General features: G+C 49.6%; 3 protein-coding genes across 9 annotated transcripts; 1 reads left to right on the top strand and 2 right to left on the bottom strand.

Annotated features, from left to right (window-relative positions):
- Positions 1–4,831: 4,831 nt before the first annotated feature.
- Positions 4,832–10,798, bottom strand: ZMYND15 (zinc finger MYND-type containing 15). Of its 4 annotated transcripts, none has more exons than XM_019665002.1 (13): positions 10,718–10,798; positions 9,609–10,206; positions 8,681–9,161; positions 8,098–8,258; positions 7,435–7,587; positions 7,016–7,120; positions 6,750–6,866; positions 6,547–6,635; positions 6,365–6,463; positions 6,057–6,210; positions 5,913–5,971; positions 5,483–5,643; positions 4,832–5,124 (listed from the first exon to the last, which is right to left on the bottom strand). In XM_019665002.1, the coding sequence occupies exons 2-13, from the start codon at positions 10,174–10,176 to the stop codon at positions 4,953–4,955; spliced, it is 2,319 nt and encodes a 772-aa protein (XP_019520547.1). In that variant the 5' UTR covers positions 10,177–10,206; positions 10,718–10,798; the 3' UTR covers positions 4,832–4,952. The 4 variants fall into 4 exon arrangements, with proteins under 4 accessions (XP_019520547.1, XP_019520550.1, XP_019520548.1 ...); XM_019665005.1 differs by having other exon boundaries at positions 10,106–10,206; positions 10,718–10,792; XM_019665003.1 differs by lacking the exon at positions 10,718–10,798 and having other exon boundaries at positions 8,681–8,836; positions 8,927–9,161; positions 9,609–10,709.
- Positions 10,799–10,879: 81 nt separating this feature from the next.
- Positions 10,880–15,717, top strand: CXCL16 (C-X-C motif chemokine ligand 16). Of its 3 annotated transcripts, none has more exons than XM_019665008.1 (6): positions 10,880–10,967; positions 11,321–11,481; positions 11,820–11,958; positions 12,257–12,339; positions 14,153–14,575; positions 15,029–15,717. In XM_019665008.1, the coding sequence occupies exons 2-6, from the start codon at positions 11,415–11,417 to the stop codon at positions 15,073–15,075; spliced, it is 759 nt and encodes a 252-aa protein (XP_019520553.1). In that variant the 5' UTR covers positions 10,880–10,967; positions 11,321–11,414; the 3' UTR covers positions 15,076–15,717. The 3 variants fall into 3 exon arrangements, with proteins under 3 accessions (XP_019520553.1, XP_019520552.1, XP_019520551.1); XM_019665007.1 differs by lacking the exon at positions 10,880–10,967 and adding an exon at positions 10,992–11,097; XM_019665006.1 differs by lacking the exon at positions 10,880–10,967 and adding an exon at positions 10,992–11,235.
- MED11 (mediator complex subunit 11) lies at positions 14,447–17,759 on the bottom strand. 2 transcript variants are annotated; one of them, XM_019665010.1, is made up of 4 exons: positions 17,560–17,759; positions 17,238–17,368; positions 16,033–16,175; positions 14,447–14,532 (listed from the first exon to the last, which is right to left on the bottom strand). In XM_019665010.1, exons 1-3 carry the CDS (start codon positions 17,642–17,644, stop codon positions 16,038–16,040), a joined length of 354 nt encoding a protein of 117 aa, XP_019520555.1. In that variant the 5' UTR covers positions 17,645–17,759; the 3' UTR covers positions 14,447–14,532; positions 16,033–16,037. The 2 variants fall into 2 exon arrangements, with proteins under 2 accessions (XP_019520555.1, XP_019520554.1); XM_019665009.1 differs by lacking the exon at positions 14,447–14,532 and having other exon boundaries at positions 15,826–16,175; positions 17,560–17,758.
- Between the last annotated feature and the right edge of the window lie 1,766 nt (positions 17,760–19,525).

The following is a 19,525-nucleotide window of genomic DNA, read 5'->3' as shown; positions in this document are numbered from 1 at the left end:
TATTAATTACAGATGCACATAAGTGAGAGAGCTGTTGTCTGGGGTGAGCTTTAAAACACTCTGGGGAAAAGCTGGGAATGTGTGATATTGTGATATAATAAGAAATGCATATTGGTCTTTGGCTCAGGTTCCTGGCACAAGTGCTTCTAAAAACCCTTGGAATATCCTGAGTGATAGGGATGAGAGGAGTATCTTTTGTCATTCATAATAAGCCCCTTTCAACCATACCTGCCTTTGTGCTAATGAGGTGATTCCTAGTGAGGCCCTAGATAGCTTCAGGAATATTTCTCAGGAATAACCTCCTGTGTGTCTGGATTGTTTACAGCCATCTGTGATTATTTAATAGGGAGCTGTAGGTCCTGTATTAACCCAAACATGCTCTTCTACCCTGCAGCATTTAACACCAAAGCTATTGCTCCTGAATTAGACACTCTCACGGTCCATTTTGGTAAAGGTTCTTCAGAAAGCTGATGATACCGATCTACAAAATGAAACAGCTCCTTCCCACTCTATCCCCTGGTTTCAGTACTGTCTTGGTTTTGCCCTCCCCCCACGTTGACTACCTCCTTGGTGACCAGAGGCCTTAGAGATACTTTCTCTTGTCCCGGCATCATTTTTCATTCTGTGGACAGCTTTGAGGCTAGTGGCCAGAGCCTACATAGACCAAAATCTGAACTTAGTCTAGCATCAAAGTTCAAACCAGAACTCCTTTTTAATTTCATTTTAGTTGTATTACAGATAATAACTGAGAGGTTGTATGTTTCACTTTTTTCTTACTAGTTTGTATTTCCTTAGGCATCTAGTAAACCGACTCCTGGAAGTTGGATCCAATTCTAAATTACATTTGTAACTTTTACCTTCAGGAGCTGATTGCAGCACAACTGCTGCTCCATACTATGGGTGACCATGTGGCCACCCAGGAACCAAAGGTTCCTTATTTCCCACCCTTTTGTTCTTTCTCTACCCAAACCATGTATTTCTGAGCCAGGGACAGTCTAGCAAATCTCACTTCTGACACCAACTGTTAGCTGTTTTTACTACCAGCACATCTTACGTCAAATTTTTGGGTTATTTTTTCCCCATAGCAACTAATTCTTCACCAGACACTAACTGGGGTGTCCTACAATTTAATCAATTCTGACAAGAAATACCCAGAGTGAGCTTAATCCCACAAGACTGCCCCCACTTAAGATGCAATCATAAATCCTGAGCCTCCCGTAATTCTGAACAACTGACTATAAATTGGGGGTTCCAACCCCCCCTCCTTCAGTTTTGATAATTTACTAAAATAGCTTACAGAACTCAGGAAAATAGTTTACTATTGTAAGGGAGAAATTCGGGAATCGATAAGTAATTAGACTTAGCTAGTTTGCAGTTTGGCTCATCACATAGCCCGCTATCTAACTAGCCACCTGTAATTAAAACTAGCTAGTTTGCATAGATCCACCCTGATATTCAACTATTTTCTCTTTGTTTCTCCCCTCACTGATTAACAAAAGAACTCTGTTTTGTCCCCTTTCTCGAGACTACCTATACCTCGTTAATCCATTTAATCAATAGCATCTTAACCTGGAAAGGGCAATTTATTACTCTTCAGGCACACAGACACTGGAATACACGTAAAGCCCTAGGCCTCCGTGGTCCAGAGATAACATTAACCTAAAACAGACCAGACCCCAGGAAGGATGTCAGCCCTCTGGACCTGCCTGACCAATTCTCCCTTTCCTTTGTTCTTCTTGTGTACCTATGAAACCTTCTGACCCGTCTAGGAACAGGGAGGTGGCCTTTGGACAGGAGACTGCCATCTTCCCAAAATGTCATCATTCTGAATAAACCTGCTTTGCTTCCCACCAAACTTGTCTCTCGATTTTTAACTTTTTCAAGCGGCAGGCAGCAGGACCTTAGCATGGTATCACTATTACTGGTTTATTATAAAGGATACAACTCAGGAAGGACCAAATGGAAGAGATACATAGGGCAAGGTATGGGGAGCAAGAGTGGTGTGGAGTTTCCGAGCTCTCTCTAGGTGTACCATCCTCAGCACTTCAGTGTGTTCGCCAACCCAGAAGCTCTCTGAACCCCATTGGATAGAGATTTTTATGGTGGTTCAATTATGGAGGCATGATTGATTAAATCTTGGTTATTAACTCAATCTCCAGCTCTTCACCTCTTGGGGAGAGGGGGTTGAGGGGTGGGGCTGAAATTTCCAGCTCTCTAATCACATGGTTGTTTCCTCTAGCAACCAGCCCCTCCCCCATCCTGAAGTTAAATAAGGGCCTACCTAGAGGCACCTCATTAGCATAAACACAGGTACAGGTGAAAGAAGTTTATGAATAACAAAAAACACATCTATCACTCAGGAAATTCCAAGGGTTTTAGGAGCTCTGTGCCAGGAACTTGGAAAGACCAAATATATACTGGGGGTGCCAAAAAAAATTTATACAAGTCAACGTTACTCAAGCAGTAGTTCGCCATAATCAGAAGTGTCTGGATGCTGATGGTAGCCACTCTGAGCACCTCCTGTAATTGCAGAAGTCAAACATGACTTGTATTCATCTTTTGTTATTGGTATATATTGAGTATTACAATTTTTAGTAGCTTTTTCCTTTCTTAAAATTGTATGCATTTTTTTGGCACTCTCTGTATTTCTTATTACATCACAGTGTCACAGAGAGTGATAATAAAATGGGAAAAATGTAGATAATTGTTGAAGCTGAGTGATGGGTACATAGGACTCATGATACTAAGTCTCTGGGCTTTTGTGAGTATTTGGAAACTTAGATAATAAAAGAACGGCAGAAAGAGAGAGGCACCTTATACGCCATACTAAGGAGTCTGAATTTGATTTTTTTTAAAAATTTTATTGGAGAATTGGGGAAGGGGGAAGGGGAACAGTGTTGGGGAATTGAGAAGGGGAACAATCAAGTAGTTGTCCTTCAATCTTAGTTGTGGAGGGTGCAGCTAGCTCAGCTCCAGGTCCAGTTGCCATCGGGCTGCCTGTCGGCGGCTCGCAGCCATTCAGCTCAAGGTGCTGTATTCAGTCTTAGTTGTGTGTGGGCATAGCCCACCATCCGATGAAGGAATCTAACCAGCAACCTTGTTGTTAGGAACACGTGCTCTCACCAGCTGAGCCATCCTACCACCTGTTGGCAGCTCAGTGGCAGTTCAGCTTGGGCTCAGCTCATTGGCCCATGTGGGGTTCAAACCGGAGACCCCATTGCTCAGAGATCACGCTCTAACCAGTTGAACCACTTGGCCGGCCCCTGAACTTGATTTTTAACTTTCTATTTTGAAATTATTTTAGATTTATAGATGAGTTGCAAAGATACTAGAGCATTTCCGTATACCCTTTGCCCATCTTCCTTTAATGTTACATCTTATATAATCATGGCATATGTATCTAAACTAAGAAATTAGCTTTGATAAATACCATTAACTAGACTACAGACTTTATTCAGTTTTTTCCAGTTTTTCCCCTAATATTTTTCTTCTGTTCCAGGGTTTGGTCCAGGATACTGCATTGTATTTCGTCATGTCTCCTTAGTCTCTTTCAATCTGTCACAGTTTCTTTGTCTTTCCTTGCCTCTCCTGACTTTGGCACTTCTGAAGAATACTGGTTAGATATTTAGAAGACTGTCCCGCAATTTGGAGTTCTCTGATGTTTTCTTATGATTATGTAACAGGGTAAAACACTCCTTTCCCTGACTCCACCTTAATTCCAGCCTGAATTTCTATAGCTATGCTACTTGAATGGAGGAGTTCTGCCAGAGAATTGAGTAACTTCTAGTCAGACCGTCTGGGAACAAAGATTTGGAGATTTCCCTCACTCTTCCTTCGATCTTGCACCTCCTGTTCTCCCTTCCCTTGACATAAGAGAAGCCTGAATTCTGGACTCTTTTCAAATGGATTTGAGAAAACCAGAAATCGCCTTATCTTCTCATTATGGCACCATTCCCATAAATAAAACCTTTCCTTATTCCAAACACTGATCTATTGAATATTAAATATATGATGTGCTGAGCACACAGGCCTTGTGGCTGCAACAATTAGACCGAGATTATGGATTTTTAGGAAGAATACTACAGAGGTGATGTGGCCTGCTCATTGCATCATGTCAGGGAGCACATTGTATTAACATGACATTATTTTTTAACCTTAATTACTTGGTTAAGGTGGGGTCTGCCAGGTTTCTCCACTATTTTTCCCTTTCTGTACTTAACGAGAGTCACTAAGTCCAGCTCACACTCAAGGGGACTTGAAAAGCAGAGTGAAGTCACTGAAGGGATTTGGGGAGGGGGTGTAACGTGTTTGAATGTCTGTTTTAGATGGAATACGCTGGCTGAAATGTGGAGATGAGTTTGTGGTAGAGTTTTCAGTGGGATTGGACATAAACTGATGGATTAAGTGATTTGAGCAGTCTGACTCATCAGGAGTTGGTTCTTCATTGAATATGAGGGATGAGAGAAGATGGAGTCAAGAATGGCCTCCAGATTTCTAACTTGGACAGTTGGGTGGCTGCGGCCTTTCACTTAATCAAAACCTAGGGGTCTGTGTGCCCCTAGGAGGTTGCATGACCCTTAGTGAGAAGCTACTTTCTGCTTCTTGGTCTTGCCTTAGGGCAGGTCCCTGAGGGTTACTAAAGGCGGAAAATGACTTACCCGCATATACACTAGAAATAGTTTGGGAATACCAAGGAGGGTCAGAGTCCCAATTCAGAGGGGACAGCCACCGAGGAATTTAAAGAAGCTGGAGGAAAAGAAGTCATCCCTAAATCCTTTTCTCTCCTCCCAGATTAGTGACCCAATTATGAGTGTTAGACTCAGTGGTTTCAAACAAGCAATTTTATTTATCTTTTCTGTGTTCTGCCAACCCGCATCACCCTCAGCCTTGCGTGTTTCGAATCCCTTTCGGAGGCTTGCTGGGAGAGAGGGTGGACTGCTACCTCTCAGCCTTCACCTCCGCCGGCGGGCTCCCCGCCCAGATTTCTTTTCTCCTCGGCGCCTTCTGGCGGGGTCAGGAGGAGCCTCAGGAATTGGTGCTGGAGGCCCGGGCCCGGGTGCTGGGCGAGCCCCACTCCCTTGAGGAGGCTTGTAGACCAGGTGGAAGATGAAGGCATTGCAGTACCTTGCGGGGGAGGGGGGGGGGGCGTGGCGCCGTCAGCGGCGGGTTTTTGTGCGCCCTGAGTTCCGAGGTGTGGGGCTAGACCTAGGGCTCGGCCAGACAGAGGATAGCAGTCTTTTGGGGATGGGCGAGGAGTTGGAAAGATTTTGTTAGCTGGACCTAAAGAGGCGTGTGTTGGGGTTGTCGAGACCCACCAAGGGGGTGGTGAGTAGTGGGGACAGAGAAGGTGGGTTGTAGGGCTGGGGCAAGGAGGGTCCCAGGAGAGCAGAGGTGAGGGTTGGGGTGGGTCTTTTAGGATCAACAGCTAGAGAGTAAGAAGTTAAGGGTCAGGGAGGAAGTACGGAGGGTAGCGGGCCCTTACCAGGGCATGCAGTTGTCAGCCGCTCTGAGGCGAAAGGGGGAGCGGAAGGGGTTGGGCTGTGGAGGGCTGGTGCCCCCTCCTGTGGCCACTGCCATGGTCTGGTCATCCATTACACAGCCGTACTCGCTACTCTCGGTGAAGAAGGCTGGCACTCGGAGGGACTGAGGTAGGAGCCTGGCTTCAGACACTCTCAGAGAGCCTCCTCCCCCCAGGGACCTCTCGAGCAGCAAGGGTAAGTAGACTAGGTTGAAAACTGAGGATCTAGATGGACCAGGATGGGGGAGAGGCAGGAGGCAGACACAGAGAGGGCCAGAGGACCCGTGGGCCGCCCCACATCTGTGGGACAAATGATGGGGAAGCAGAGTCTTTTAAGAAAAGAAGAGGGACTGGGCAGAGGGTAAGAGAAATTCCCTTTTGCCTCATTACCCACCTGTAACCTAGGCAGTGAGCTCAGCCAAGTGTCCTTGAGACCAAAGCCAGAGTTAAATCCTGTGGACAGAGGGAGAGCAGGGAGAAGCTGGCTCCCATGGTTTTCTTCTCCCACCTTCCCCACACTCCTATCCCAGGCTCTTACCAATAACCAAGTCAGGCTTGGGCCCCTGGAGCAGGTGGTAGGGCCGTGCAGACACTTTGATCTGCAGGTCCCTGTGGACTCCCTTCTCCTTAGTCCCAGAGCTGAGCCGTGCTGCTACCCCAGAACCAGGACGGACAGATACTTCGGGGCCATCCTGGGGAGCCATGAGTGGGGTGGAGAAATCACTGCAAGTTAGGGTACTGGAGGACGCAAGACAAGGGAAAGGGGAGGAGGGAGCAGAAGGGCAGGGCTCAATCGGGACAGTAGGAGAATCAGCGCTGAAGAGCAGGGCCCCCCTCAGTCCTTACCCTCTGCAGGATAAAGTGCTGCTGGTCACTCTCAGGAGGCAGACCATCACCCACAAACTGCATCTCTAGGGCCATATGGGGGAGCAAGATCAGGAGCTCCTAAAGGACAGAGGACAGATCTGGGATCCCCCCTGTATCCACTTTCACACCCAAATGCCCAAAACAGGTCTGGAGAGACTTACCCAAAACACCATAACAAGGTCAAATTCCTTCCCGGCCTCCACCACATGGATTTTCAGCGACTGTTTGTTCTGGATGTTGAGCTCAGGGACTAGGTGAGAAGCTAGCTGTTTAAGGATATGGTCTCCCTCCTCTTCCCTCCTGTCCACCCCCAACCCCCACCCCCAGGTCCAGGCACCCCTCCCCCTGCCTCCGCTCTCCTTACAGGACTGGGGCACCAGGTGGGTGATGACGTAGTATACAGTCAGTGGGTAGGTGAGAAGCACAGCCATGGGAGAGTCCAAACTGAGGCCCCGCCATATGTAGTAATCCTGCCATAAGCCTGGGGAGAGTTGGTTACTGGAGGACCTGGCCCTAGGTCTGGACCCCAACCCCTCCAGTCTGACAGTCCCCTTTATCTTAGCCACCCAGACTGCTGGCTCTCCAGTCCCTGTCCCTACCCTCAGTTCCTTCAGGGCCCCTCCAGCTCACCAAAGAGACCCCTGGGTGGATCTGGGGGCACAGGAGGCATCAAGGCAGGCCCGTCCCCCTTGAGAAGCTGGTAAGGATCTCCTGAGAGAAACTGGTAGGGATCTCCTGAAAGGAGGAAAGGAAAAGGAGCCTGGTGTCAGGGAGACCCCCACCTGGCCCATCCCCTCCCATCCAAAGGTGCTGTTTTCCCTGACAGAGAATCTGGAACTGCGGCAAGAGGAATGGGGCAGTTCCTAGGGATGGAGTTTCTGGATGGGGTGACTTCTTACAGGGCTGGAGAAGGGACTGAAATGGCCCTGGTGGTGGTGATGGGTTTTGGTGTGTGTATATGAGGGGTTGTCTGGGACCCGGACAACTTTTTACTCTCCCACCTTTTCCTCTAGTCTGAGAGGCCCATTTCTGACGAGAGACCCACACACCATTGAGAAGAAGACTGAGGGATGGTGTGCTGCCCCGTGGGTGCCTGGGGGTGCCAGGGCCTGGAATCAGCATGCTGATCTGGGTCCAGTAGCCACGAGTGAGGCCCCGCGAGGCCAGGAAGGCCTCCTTGTTGAAGGTTTCACTGGTCACCTCTAGAGGAGGAGGACAGTGGTTGAAGGCCTAGTGGCTAGGACCCGAGACGTTAGCTCTCCTCAGCCTCTCCCAAGGACCCTGGGTCTGAGTCTAGTCAGGGAGAGAGCTAACATTTCTGAATGTCTACAGTATAGTAGGCATCCAGCCTACAGAATTCTTATAACAGTTCCCTGGGAACATTTTATTGGTATCCCTATTTTACAGACAAGGAAAGGAAGGTGCTAAGAAATAAAGCAATTTATTTACAGTCACCAGTTAGTGGTAGAGCTGGGAAACAAGTGTTTGAATCCCCCAAGCTCTCTCAGGGACCCGAGCGCTCAGTCCCCTGCTCCCAAGACCCTGTCTGCAGCCCTAGGGGTCTAGTGCCCAAATGAAATACCCAGTACCCAGCCCTTATTCCAGGGATCCAGTCTCCAGCCCAAGGTACTTAACCTTCAACCCTAGGACCCTGTTCCCAGACGCCCAGGCCCCAGACCCAAAGACCTCCCCATCCTGACCTCCTGTAGTACCTGCAGTGTAGGTAAAAGGCAGAGTTGCCAGTTCTCCTGCCCGCTCCATGAAGCCTGCAAGCCTTGAGCACCAAAATCGGTGGCTCACATCATCTGGGCATCGCCGCCAGTCAGCCTGGAGACAGGTCTCCCCACAGTACAAGACAGCACTACATTGGGGGCTGGGGTCACAGGGGATGGTGGGCACTCAGTGTTAATCTCTGTTAAGTCCTATCTGCTGCCCATCTGCCCTACATCTGCCCAGATGTCACTTGGTCTGTTTGTCTGTATTCTGACTGCCTGTAACAGCTTGTTGTTTTCTTTTTCTTTTTCTTTTTACAGTTTACTGGGGTGACAATTGTTAGCAAAGTTACATAGGTACATTCAGGTGTACAATTATCTATATATCACATTGTGTGTTCACCACCCAGAGTCAGTTCTCCTTCCATCACCATATATTTGATTGTTGTTTTCTTTGTCTTTTCTTTGTCTTCTTATTTCTCTAGCCATCACTCTGTATGCAGGGTCCCCCACTGACCTGCTTTCTCTCTATATGCCTGACTGTTGGGGTCTTCCTCCCTCTCCATCTTTGCAGGCTGCTCACCAAGGTGTCAGCTTCACTTCAAAGCTGTGCCTGTGACAAACATGGCAGGTTCGAGCTCGAAGAGAGGCAAAGGTGAAGTCTGGCCGGGGACCCCATGTCCTCATTGGGGTCTTGGCTAACTTCACGCCCAGCCTTGGGACCAGACTCTCCAGCTCTCTGAATGGGGGTAGAAAGGGCATCAGGCTAAGGGGCTCAGAAGTCCAGGCCCCCCAGGCCTCCCTACCCTCAGATACTAGATTTCTGTACCGATGCAGCTGGGCGTCTCCCACAGTGAGCTGTCGGGGCTTTCGAGGGTCTCCAGAACCCATGGGGTAGGCCATGCTGTGGCAGAGGAGAGCATAGGCCCGAGGAGCCAGATTCTGTGTCCCTGAGCCTCTGCCTGCACTCCCCTGGGCTCCATTAATTAGCAGGTCAATGCCCAAGAGGGTGCCATGTTCATCTGTCACCAGTAAGAGGCAGGAAAGGTGCAGGGGGGCAGCCTCTGGGAAAAAAGGGAAAAGTCAGGGGTGTGGGTGGCTAGGATGATCAGGGTCGGGGTACCAAACTCAAATGCCTTCAGGGGCTAGGCAAGTAAACTAAGTGAGTAAAGGTAAAGAAGGTATGCCCCATCTGAAGGGGACAGGTGCTGCATAGTACCAACATTTGCTGCCCTGCAGAAATGTGGGTCTGCTGTCAAAACTTTAGATTTTTCTTGAGAAGGTATAACTCCAGACTTTGGGAGTTTTTTTCTTTCAATGTTTAAATGTTGGTTCAAATTAAAAAACAAAAAACATTGTGGGTCAATGAAAACAACTTTTCAGGTCAAATTCACCTGCAGCCACACACTCTTGTTTGTGACTCCTAGCTGGGTTCTGAGTGGTAGAACAGGGCTTCAGAGGGGGAGCATGCCTGAGCAGGGGACAGGGCAGGGCCAGCCCTGGGTTCTTACCACTTCTCCGTCCCTTCCTCCTCTCAGGCCCTGTTTCGTCTTCTGCCCTGTCCTCTTGGCAGCCATCCACGCCACCTCCTGCCTCCTGCTCAGCCTCCTCTGGCTCCCCTGGAGGATTTGCTTCCTGGGGGGACTCCCTGCTGGTATGGGCTGGCTCCCCATCCTCTTCAGGTTCTACCTTCTCCGTACCTGCACCCTCCTCCTCTCCATTCTCTTCCTCTTCCTCCTCCTCCCCTTCCTCCAGGCTGACAAAGCTGACATAGGGGCTTAGGTCTCGCAGGTGGAGTGGGGGTTCGTCTCCCAGGAGCCTGGCAGCCCCCAGGCCTGGTCCAGGGCCTGGCTCTGTCCCTTGCCCCAGGCTGATGCCCACACTATGGTTGGGCAAGACATGGAGCACCCAAAGGACAGGGTCCTGGGGCAGCCTTCTGATCTGAGCCTCCAGCTGTCGCCAGCGGCCCTCAACGCTGGCGCCCACAGTCCCGCGCTCGGCCACGAACTTGTGAAACCAGCCAAAGAGGAGGGCAGCGAAATCAAGGAACTCATCCCGGTATCCAGACACAAACTCCATGTCTTCAGGGGCACAGGGCCTGGGCCCAGACTAAGCAGAGAAAGGGATACATGGTGAGGGAGACAGTGGTGGTGAAAATCAGGGCTGGGTCACAAAATGGGGGAGGGTGGGTTTGAAGATCATCTAAGGTGGGATCTATGGATGGGTGTTAGGAGCTGAGAATAGGGTTTTCAGGCCTGAAAATGAGGATGGGAGTCCAGGGATGAGAACGGAGGCTAGACTTGAAAGTGGGCCATTAGGGTTAAAGATGTACCCAGGAGTGACATGGTATTTGAGGCTCAAAATGTGAGGCTCAGACCTTCAAAAGCAGGGTTTGAGTTGGGATAGAGATAAGGGAGGGCTAATCCTATCAGGAAGGGTTTGGCAGGGAGCGAAGAATTTTGGATCCATCTGCGGGGTGTGGGAGGAGGGACTAGGAGCCAGAGCATCCCTTCTTCTTGGATTGGTTTGGCGGTGAGCCCCAGTAGACCTAGCCCGTCCCGGCCGCTCCACTACACTACTCCGGTACCTGCAGCCGCCACCACTTTTCGAAGGTAAATACCTGGGGGAGCGGGCGGTCGTGACGTCAGGACTGCCGAGCCCACCGCCAGCCCTTCGGGTGGCCACGTCCCCGCGAGTCGGCAGCGTGTGCCCAGGTGGCCCTGGCCAGCGTCCGTGCGTCTGGGCGCGCGGACTGACCTGCGGGCATCACCCCGGCCATGTGACTGAATCTAGCTGCGCTAGGACACTGGGCCGGGAAGTGAAAGTGTCTTGGAGAAGGAAGAGGATGTAGCCTCTCACCCATGTCACAGGTCCCGCGGACTGGGGGTGGGTGGGCAGGGTTGGCATCCCAGAACCGCACCTAATCGGCCGGTGGGGTAGCTGCCTTCTTGCCCCGCCTCGCCACCCGAGTTTTCTTTCGCTTTCTTCAAACATTTCTGGGTAACTCCTCGACGAAGGCACCAGGCCGGGCCCGGGGGCGCGGGCGAAGGAGCTCCGCCTCTGGGGGTTTCCTCGCCGCCAGAGGCTGGCGGCCGCGCGGACTCGACCGTACTGATCGCACTGTCGGCTCGAGACGCCGTGAGCGCCAGTAGGGAGGGAGGGCGCCGCCACCTCGCGCTCCCTTCTCAGTGGGATTGGACTCTCACGGCCGCTGTCTCCCCAGGAATCTCAGGCGGAGCGGGAGAAGAAAGCCTTAGATAAACCAGCCGGACGTCACCCTCCGGAGCCTAAGTGTCAGACGGGCCAGGCGGCCGGAAATGAGACGGGGCTGGGGACCCCGGTCCCTTGCGCTCCTACTTCTGCTAGCGTGGCTGACTCGGCTAGGTTCGTCAGGGGTGGGGCTGGGGCCCAGATACCCGAATCTGGGAAAGGGGTTGTGTGTGTGCGGGGGCATTAAGGCTGCGGGATGGAGTTGAACAGGTGGGGACCAGGAGTCCCAGCCGGGACAGGGAGAGGGTTGGCTGCTTGGAGTTGGGGTCAGGCTGGGGGACGTCTAGATCCAGGTAGGATTATGAACGTCTTTGGGGGGGGGGTGTAATGTATGTGTTGGGACTGGGGGCTCAGACCACGGAGTCTAGAGGAGAGGCTGTGGGTTGGAGACTAAATAGCTAGGGGCGCCCCTTGGCCTGGGAACCTGTGCTGACCACTTCTGTCCCGCTCAGGCGATGGCAACGAGGGCAGCAGCGCTGGAACCTGTCACTGTGCTAAAACATTTTTTTCCGCATCCCCTCCAAGTGTTGAAATTATGGGACATTTACGAAAAGAGCTGAAAGATTTTGATCGCTGTTCTCCCTTCGTCAGGTAATCTCACCCACCCCTGGGAGGGCTGCGCCTGCGCAATTTCTCCCTGCCAGGTGCCTCCAGGGCCCACTCTGATCAAACTTGAACTCCCTCTGGGAGGACCTACCGCACTCTATAGGTGATGTTTGCCTCAATTCTCCACACTGTTTTCCTTTTCCACCTACCTGGGAATTTCCCAGTCCCTTCTGAAAGTGATCACTCTGGGTGGTGACCTCACGTTTTTGGAATGAGGAAAAGAGCTGGGGAAAGCAAGGGCGCAGGGTGGAGGCCAAGCTGAGACCGGATCCTTGCTCCGCAGGTTCCACCTACCTCGGGGAACTGTCTGTGGAGGTAGCAAAGACCGATGGGTGATTGAATTGATGAGCTGCTTTGATCGCAGAGGTGAGATCTTTGCCCCTCTTCCCCAGGCTGTCTCCCGGGCTCCGAGGCCTCCACCTTTCAATTTTCTTTGCCTCATCAGTTTCTCTTATGAAAGTTCACATTCCTATTCCGATGCTGGCCAAAGTCCTTTCACTGAAGTCCCTGTTTACCAAACATCATTCACCATCACTTTCATGATTTTTCCCAATTCATCCTATTGCCTGTGCTATTATTTACTATTTTCTTGAAATCAAGGCACTATACTTGTTTTCCAATATTTTATTATGGAAATTTAAAGACATACAATATACAAAAGTGATGTTTATATTTTACATATTTTGCATATGTACATAAAGCAAATATATTTTATATTTTACAATATTGAGTATATGGCATTTTAGCTATATTTGCTTTATTGCACAGTCATCTCCCTCTATTCATCAATCCACCTTATTAAAAATATTAAAAAATTTTTTAATTTTTAATTTATTTTATTTTATTGGGGAACAGCCATGGTCATTGGTTACACATTGCTTTCATGCTACAATGGCATAGTTGACTCTTTTAAGGAGGGTGCAGCTCAGTGACCCATGTGGGGATCGAACTGACAACCCTGGTGTTAGCAGCACCATGCTCTAGCCAACTGAGCTAACCAGTCACCCCCACCTTATTATTTTTTTTTAAGATTTTTTTATTGGGGAATTGGGGGGATGGGAACAGTGCTGGGGAATTGGGGGAAGGGGAACAGACAAGTTCTTGTCCTTTTGTTCTTCAGTCTAGTTGTGGAGGACGCCGCTTCACTGGCCCAAGTTGGCACCACCATTGCGCTCTCCCTGGGCGAGGCAGATCAGTCGTTGGCTTCTGGACGGCCGCTCACTGCGGCTGCTGGCCGCTCATGCTGGCTGCTGGCTACATACAGTAGCCCATGGCAACCCACTGCCACAGGGGCTGCAGCCTATGCCGTCGCCGGCAACTCACAGCAGCCCAGCTCCAGGTTGAGCTGTTGTTCAGCATCTTAGCTGTGGAGGGCAGTGTCACTGGCCCTCCTATGTGGGATCTGAACCGGGGCCCTCTGGCGTCCCAAGCCAGTTCTTAACCAATGAGCCACTCGGCCGGCCCCCCACCTTGTTTTTTTGGGCACTTCCAAGTAAGTTTAGGCATGACTATACTTCATCTGCATACATTTCAACATGCATATTATTAAGAAGAGTTCAATATTTTATTTTTCCCTTTTTCTTTTGAGGTAAAAATTACACACAAAATGAATAAACCTTACGTGTACACAAGCCACTTTGGAAAAACTTAAATAGCACTTATTCTAAGCAATAATACCTGTGAAGTCACAAATTTGATGCACTGGTTGTATTTTTCTCCTAAAATAAATACACAACCATTAAAATACAAAATGTTTTCCACGTTCCACCTAAAGTTGTCTTGTGTAATGTCAGTGGTATGCTTATTGTCCTTTGGGCTCCACAGATGTACATTATTTCATTTAATTCTCCCAGCTACTCTGGTCCTTGGTACTAAAATTATCCCCACTTTATAACTGAAAGAAATGAGTCCTGAAAAGATTAAGAGACAAGGGGCAAGGTCACACAGCTATTTTGCAGTAGAGCCAGGGTGCCAACCCAGGTCTCTTGACTTCCCAGGTGAGAATACATGCTTGTCCCAGTCGTTTCATGTTGTGGTTGGCTTACTTCCTTCTCCCCCCACCTTTCCCCGGCTCCCTGGCCTCCAGCTGTTCCCTTTATGTTCTCCTTGACCCTTCTCTCTATCTACTTCTTCATCTTGTTCCCTCATAGCCCTGATTCCTCATTTCTTGCCTCTCTAGAATGTGGACGTGCTAACTCCAGAAGAGTGGTTCACCAGAAGCATTTACCTTCCCCCAACACCCAGGCTCCTGAGCGCACTGAAAGGGCACCTTCACACATGGGCACCCGTGCCAAGACGCACCTGCCACCCATCCTGCTGCAGTCTACTCAGCAGCCTACCCTTCCAGCGGAAGCACTGTCCTTGGACAAAAACCTCACCCACGCCAATGAGACCACTATTTCCTCAGTGGGCCACAATCTGGAGGCTGGGCCTGAGGCTGGCAAGAACCAGAAACAGCTGGAAAGAAATGTGGGTCCTACAGCTGAGACATCAGCTGTGGTGCCAGTGCTGTCCCTCTTGGTCATTGTCTTCATCCTCACTGGAGTCCTCTTTTATGTGCTGTGCAAGAGGAGAAGGGAGCGGTCACAGCAGCACTCTCCAGGTAAACTGGGCCTCTGAACCCCTCCCCCTGGGACCAGAGCCTCCTTGGCAGGGATCCTGACCCCAGTAGTTCCCATGTGGCTGGAAAACTGCCCCAGGCAGACAAATATGAAGACTGTCTGCACTATGCACCAGAGGTCATAAAAGAAAAGTCAGCCAGACTATGGAATGGGGAGGGAAGCCACCATGGGCTCAGGGACTAGAGCTTGGCCTTCAAAGCCAGGCAGTGCTTTGAGCAACCTCAAGAAGATGGCAGCTAGAGCAGGCTAGTGGGAGATGAAGCTGTGGAAGGTGGGAGCCGTCTACTTAACCCTAAAATCTTAACCTACTGTATACCACGTTGTATGGTTAATGTTTTGGAGTCTGATCCCCCAGTTCAAGCTATTAACCCTCCCTCACCCCCAACTTTTCTTTGATCTCAGAGCTCATCTCTCAATTTCTTTCTCTTTTTCAGATTTGCAGTTTCATTACACACTCGTGGCACCCAACTCCAACGTTTGAGCTAAGAATGGAAGCTTGTGAGGGTAGAGATTATGATTTACTCAGCTGTATACATTTAATATACTCAATCTCTGGTACATGGTAGGCACTCTATCTATTTGTTAATGTTTAATATGAATAACCAACCACTATTCTCTCTTAGACTTTGTCTCCGCTTTGTTTTCTATGCTACAATATAAAATCCACCTTTTTCACTGCGTAAAATCTTCCTTTTACAGTGGATAAAATCTTGGAACAAATTGTGTTTTTTACTAAAAATTATTTTTATAATTATTGACTCTTCTTTCTGCATACATCGACCTCATGCCCTTGCCCCCTTATATGATTCCTGGCTTCAGCTTCTCTGCTGATGATCCCATCCTGCCCACCCCCGACTCCAAGTCTCTCTTCACACTATACCAGCTGTTCCTCCCCAACTTCAGCCCTCTCCTGCTTCCTCTCCTGACCCCACAGAGAAGGCCTGGGCTTTCCTACCCTCCCTCGGCAGCCGCCATACAGTCTAGTTTTACTTCTTCAATCCTTTGCATCCCTCACATATGCCCCAGTAAAAGTCTAAGCTCCTCGTTTTTATTATTATTGTTTTTTTATTATTAAAACCCTTAGTTCTTGTTTTGTTTCTTCCAATAAAGAAGAATGTATTTTCATTGGCCCAAGTTTGTGGAAGTCTGGGACAGGGACGTGAAGTATCTGAGGAAGTGGTTAGGTGTCTCAATCTCCATCTCCTGTCTGAGTTTGTCAGCACTTTTGTGAAGTGCAGAGCAGGAGCACCCTGTTGAAGGAGCCCGTGCATAGTTGTGGAGGCTTGGTCTTTGTTTCTCCATTCACATCTTTTGCCACTTTGTCCTCATATATTCTGACCAGCATGTATGCGGCAGCCTGTGCTCCCCATCCTACAGGTCTTCAGGTCTGTCCCGGGGTGCAGGTGGTGGTCTCCCTCCAAGCTCTCTCTCTACTTACTTGGCCTAGTTTTCCAGCATCTGCTCACAAGTTCGGGCCACATCACTGAGCTTGAGGCGAGCATAGTCCACTCGCTTCAGGGCCATCTGACAGTCCTTCCTTGAAGAGTAGCTGGACCCCTCATGGGGCTGCCCTGTGGCCACCTACAGAACATTTCAATTGGTCAATGAAGCAAGCCCTCCCTCAGCCATCTCCCCAACCAGGCATCATGTCTCTTGTCTCATTTTTTCTCTAAGTCTAAATTCATTATGCCAAATGGTAGCTGGATGACCTAGGGCAAATCACTTAACCTCTGTTAACTTCTTCTGGAAAATGGGGATTGTTGTAGGTACGATTAGATAGGATAATGCAGAGTGTCTGGCACATTGTAAAAAATTTGGTAAATGGTGGTTGCTGTTGTAATGACTTCAGAACCCTCACAATCCTGTCCCTTTTCTCAGGATATAGCCATATGGGGCTTCATGCGCCTGAGGTCAGGTCAAGTTTCTAGGGGCAAAGTCCTGTGGCTTTGGGATTGTTTAGAAGCCCTCTTCCGGGGCCGGCCGAGTGGCGCGATGGTTAAGAACTGGCTTGGGATGCCAGAGGGCCCCGGTTCGGATCCCACATATGAGGGCCAGTGACACTGCCCTCTACAGCTAAGATGCTGAACAACAGCTCAACCTGGAGCTGGGCTTGCCTTGAGTCGCCGGCGACGGCGTAGGCTGCAGCCCCTGTGGCAGTGGGTTGCCATGGGCTACTGTGTGTAGCCAGCAGCCAGCGTGAGCGGTCAGCAGCCGCAGTGAGCGGCCGTCCAGAAGCCGGCGACTGATCTGCCTCGCCAGGGAGGAGTGCAATGATGGTGCCAGCTTGGCCCAGTGAAGCGGTGTCCTCCACAACTAGACTGAAGAACAAAAACGACAGCAACTTGTCTGTTCCCCTTCCCCCAGTTCCCCAGCGCTGTTCCCATTCCCCAAATTCCCCAATAAAAAAAAAATCTTAAAAAAAAAAAAAAGAAGCCTTCTCGCGGGAGTTCCCCATCTAGTGGCTCATATGATGCAGTCCAGTAAAGTGGGCAGGGCCGCCTTTAATTCTTCTTAGAAGAAGAAATCAACCCTGGAAGAGAGGGGTCCCCAGAGTCGTACGCCTGGCTCTGTCCCGGGTCTCTGAAGGTTAAGGTTAAGGCAGAGAGCTGAGTGGGCGTACCACACCTCCCACAACCCACACACCTGGGTGAGGTAGCGGATCTGAGCCGACAGCTCCGCCTCCACGTGTTGCACCGAAGCGGTGAAGGCCGCCGCCTGCCGGTCTAGCAGCCGCTCATTTGTTTTTTCCTTAGAGAGTTCTAGGATCACTGTACCTGCCGGGGCGGAGAAAGCGCAGGGTTACTCAGAGACCACTATACAGCCCCGCCCAAGGGCGAGCCCCTCCCACCCGACCCGCGCTGCCCATGCTTTTAGGATCCCTCCTTAGCCCCGTCCCAGTCGGGTTGGCGCATGTGCACGCGGCTCGCTTCGCTCGCTCCCTTTCTCCAGTCGTGTTATCCTGAACCTGCATTTTGAAGAATGGCGCCTATTTCCCGTTCGATGTCTTCCAGGGCGCGTAGTCTCTCATTTGCCAGGCTGTAGGTGGCCATTGTCACGCTGGGAATCTACCGGATTTTCTCCTTTTGCGAGACGCGACGCTGGAGCCCGGAAGGGACTGTCACTGTCGGAATGCACCTGCGCAGTGAGCGCTCTCTAGTCGACACTACAACTCCCAGGATGCTCAGCGCAGTCTCGCCTTTCTCGGTTCACCTGGCGAACTATAACTCCCAGGGAGTCTTGCGCATGCTCAGGTCTTCGCTAGAGCTACGGGACTACATGTGTAAGAGACAATATCAAAACATTCCCTAGCTGGAGGCCATTCTGACCTATCCATCTTCACGACACTTATCTTGTGGTCTATAGCTAATTTCTTCTACAAGAGTTTATTGAGCGTCTGCTGGTGCTAGGTGGTGATGGTGGGAGCTCTGGGGTATTCCTCCAGACTACACAGCCATGGAATCTCTCTCTGCTCGCCCGGCTCCGCCGTCAATCGGGGCCGGGGGAAAAGGCTTACTTGGTGAGTGTTAAATTATTCGCCTTAGCGCTTCCCCCTGAATAGGACCCCAACTGAAACACAGAGTATCAATATGTTCTCGGAAGCTGGCTTATTTCAGCCTTTTCCCCTTTCTGGTTGTCTATTACGTGGTGGGCGCTGGGGATACAAAGATGAATGAGATGACTCTTACGCGACAGTGGGATAGCGTTTTGTTAGAGATATGCCCGGGGTGTATCGCCAGGAGCACAGAGAAAGGATTCTGGGAGGAAGTGCTGCTTGAATTGAATCTTCAGGGTTAACAGGTATCTGTCTTACCTGTTTGGGGAGGAAAAGGAAACCAGTATAGGCAAGCGCATGGTGCTGTGAAGGGGTCCAGCACACTTGAAGTACACTAAGGGATTCAGTTTGGAGTGAATGGAGCGTGGTGGTGGTTAGGTTTGACTGGTGAGACGAGTGGGGAGACAGGTTTGGAAAAGGCCTGCAAGCTAACTAAATTGGGCTTTGTTCTGAAGGCATTTGGGAGCTTTTGAAGGATTTTCAAGAAGTGTATTATGACCAGGTTGACTCTTTTGGAAAGACCAATGTTAACAGCTCATGGATTATTGAGAATGAAGCCAGTTTGCACAGGGTTCCAAGTTAATGGAGACTTTCAGTTAAACTTGAGAGATCTAGCATTTCACTTCATTCCTTTCCTAAATCCTAATAAAATAACAATAGGAGATTTTATAAAGGGGTCAACAAGAAAAAGAGAGGAGTTAATAGCAAAACTTTAGATAGAAACTGGAAAATAGAAAGATAAGCGTAACTGATTTAGCAGTGAAGTGGTAACTAAGACAGCAGTGAAGAAAGCTTAGAAGCAACTTGATATACCCTTAAATTAGTGGCATCATGTACAATTGGGGTGTAAGTGGTACTAAAATTAGGAGGATTCTTTGACCTCCCTCATCTTCTCCTTTACTCCATATATCTCGGCAACTACTCACCCCCAACACGTCATATTACTGGAAGTTTCTTTGTTGGAGATGGAAAACAACACAGGGTCTTTAGAATGGAGGATACCTGGGCACAGTTGTATTGAAAACAGAGAAGTGAAAGTTTATTTACTGAGTGGTGGTTTCTACAACTCTGCCAGCCAGGCTTATACCTCCAGGTTAGAGAGCGGAAGGCTCTTATCTGGGGAATTTGACTAGTCAGAAAAAGACCTGTGGGTATTAACATCAAAGGTTCTCCAACAAAGCAGGCAGATCACCTCATATAGTGAAACCCACAGTTGGTAAATCCCAACTGTGTCCATAGATCTAGTCAACTTCTTAGCACCTCATCCTTACATCTGAACAGACATAAGGCAAAGGATTTCTAGATATTTGAAGAAACTTTGTAACATGAAAGGCAAAGTCCAAAGTACACAGGAAAAAAAATAAAACAACACTTTAGA

Source organism: Hipposideros armiger, unplaced genomic scaffold (assembly GCF_001890085.2).
Source record: "Hipposideros armiger isolate ML-2016 unplaced genomic scaffold, ASM189008v1 scaffold_431, whole genome shotgun sequence".
Classification (NCBI taxonomy): domain Eukaryota; kingdom Metazoa; phylum Chordata; class Mammalia; order Chiroptera; family Hipposideridae; genus Hipposideros; species Hipposideros armiger.
Note: the sequence above shows the minus strand (reverse complement) of the source record. Positions and strands in the feature narration are given on the sequence as shown.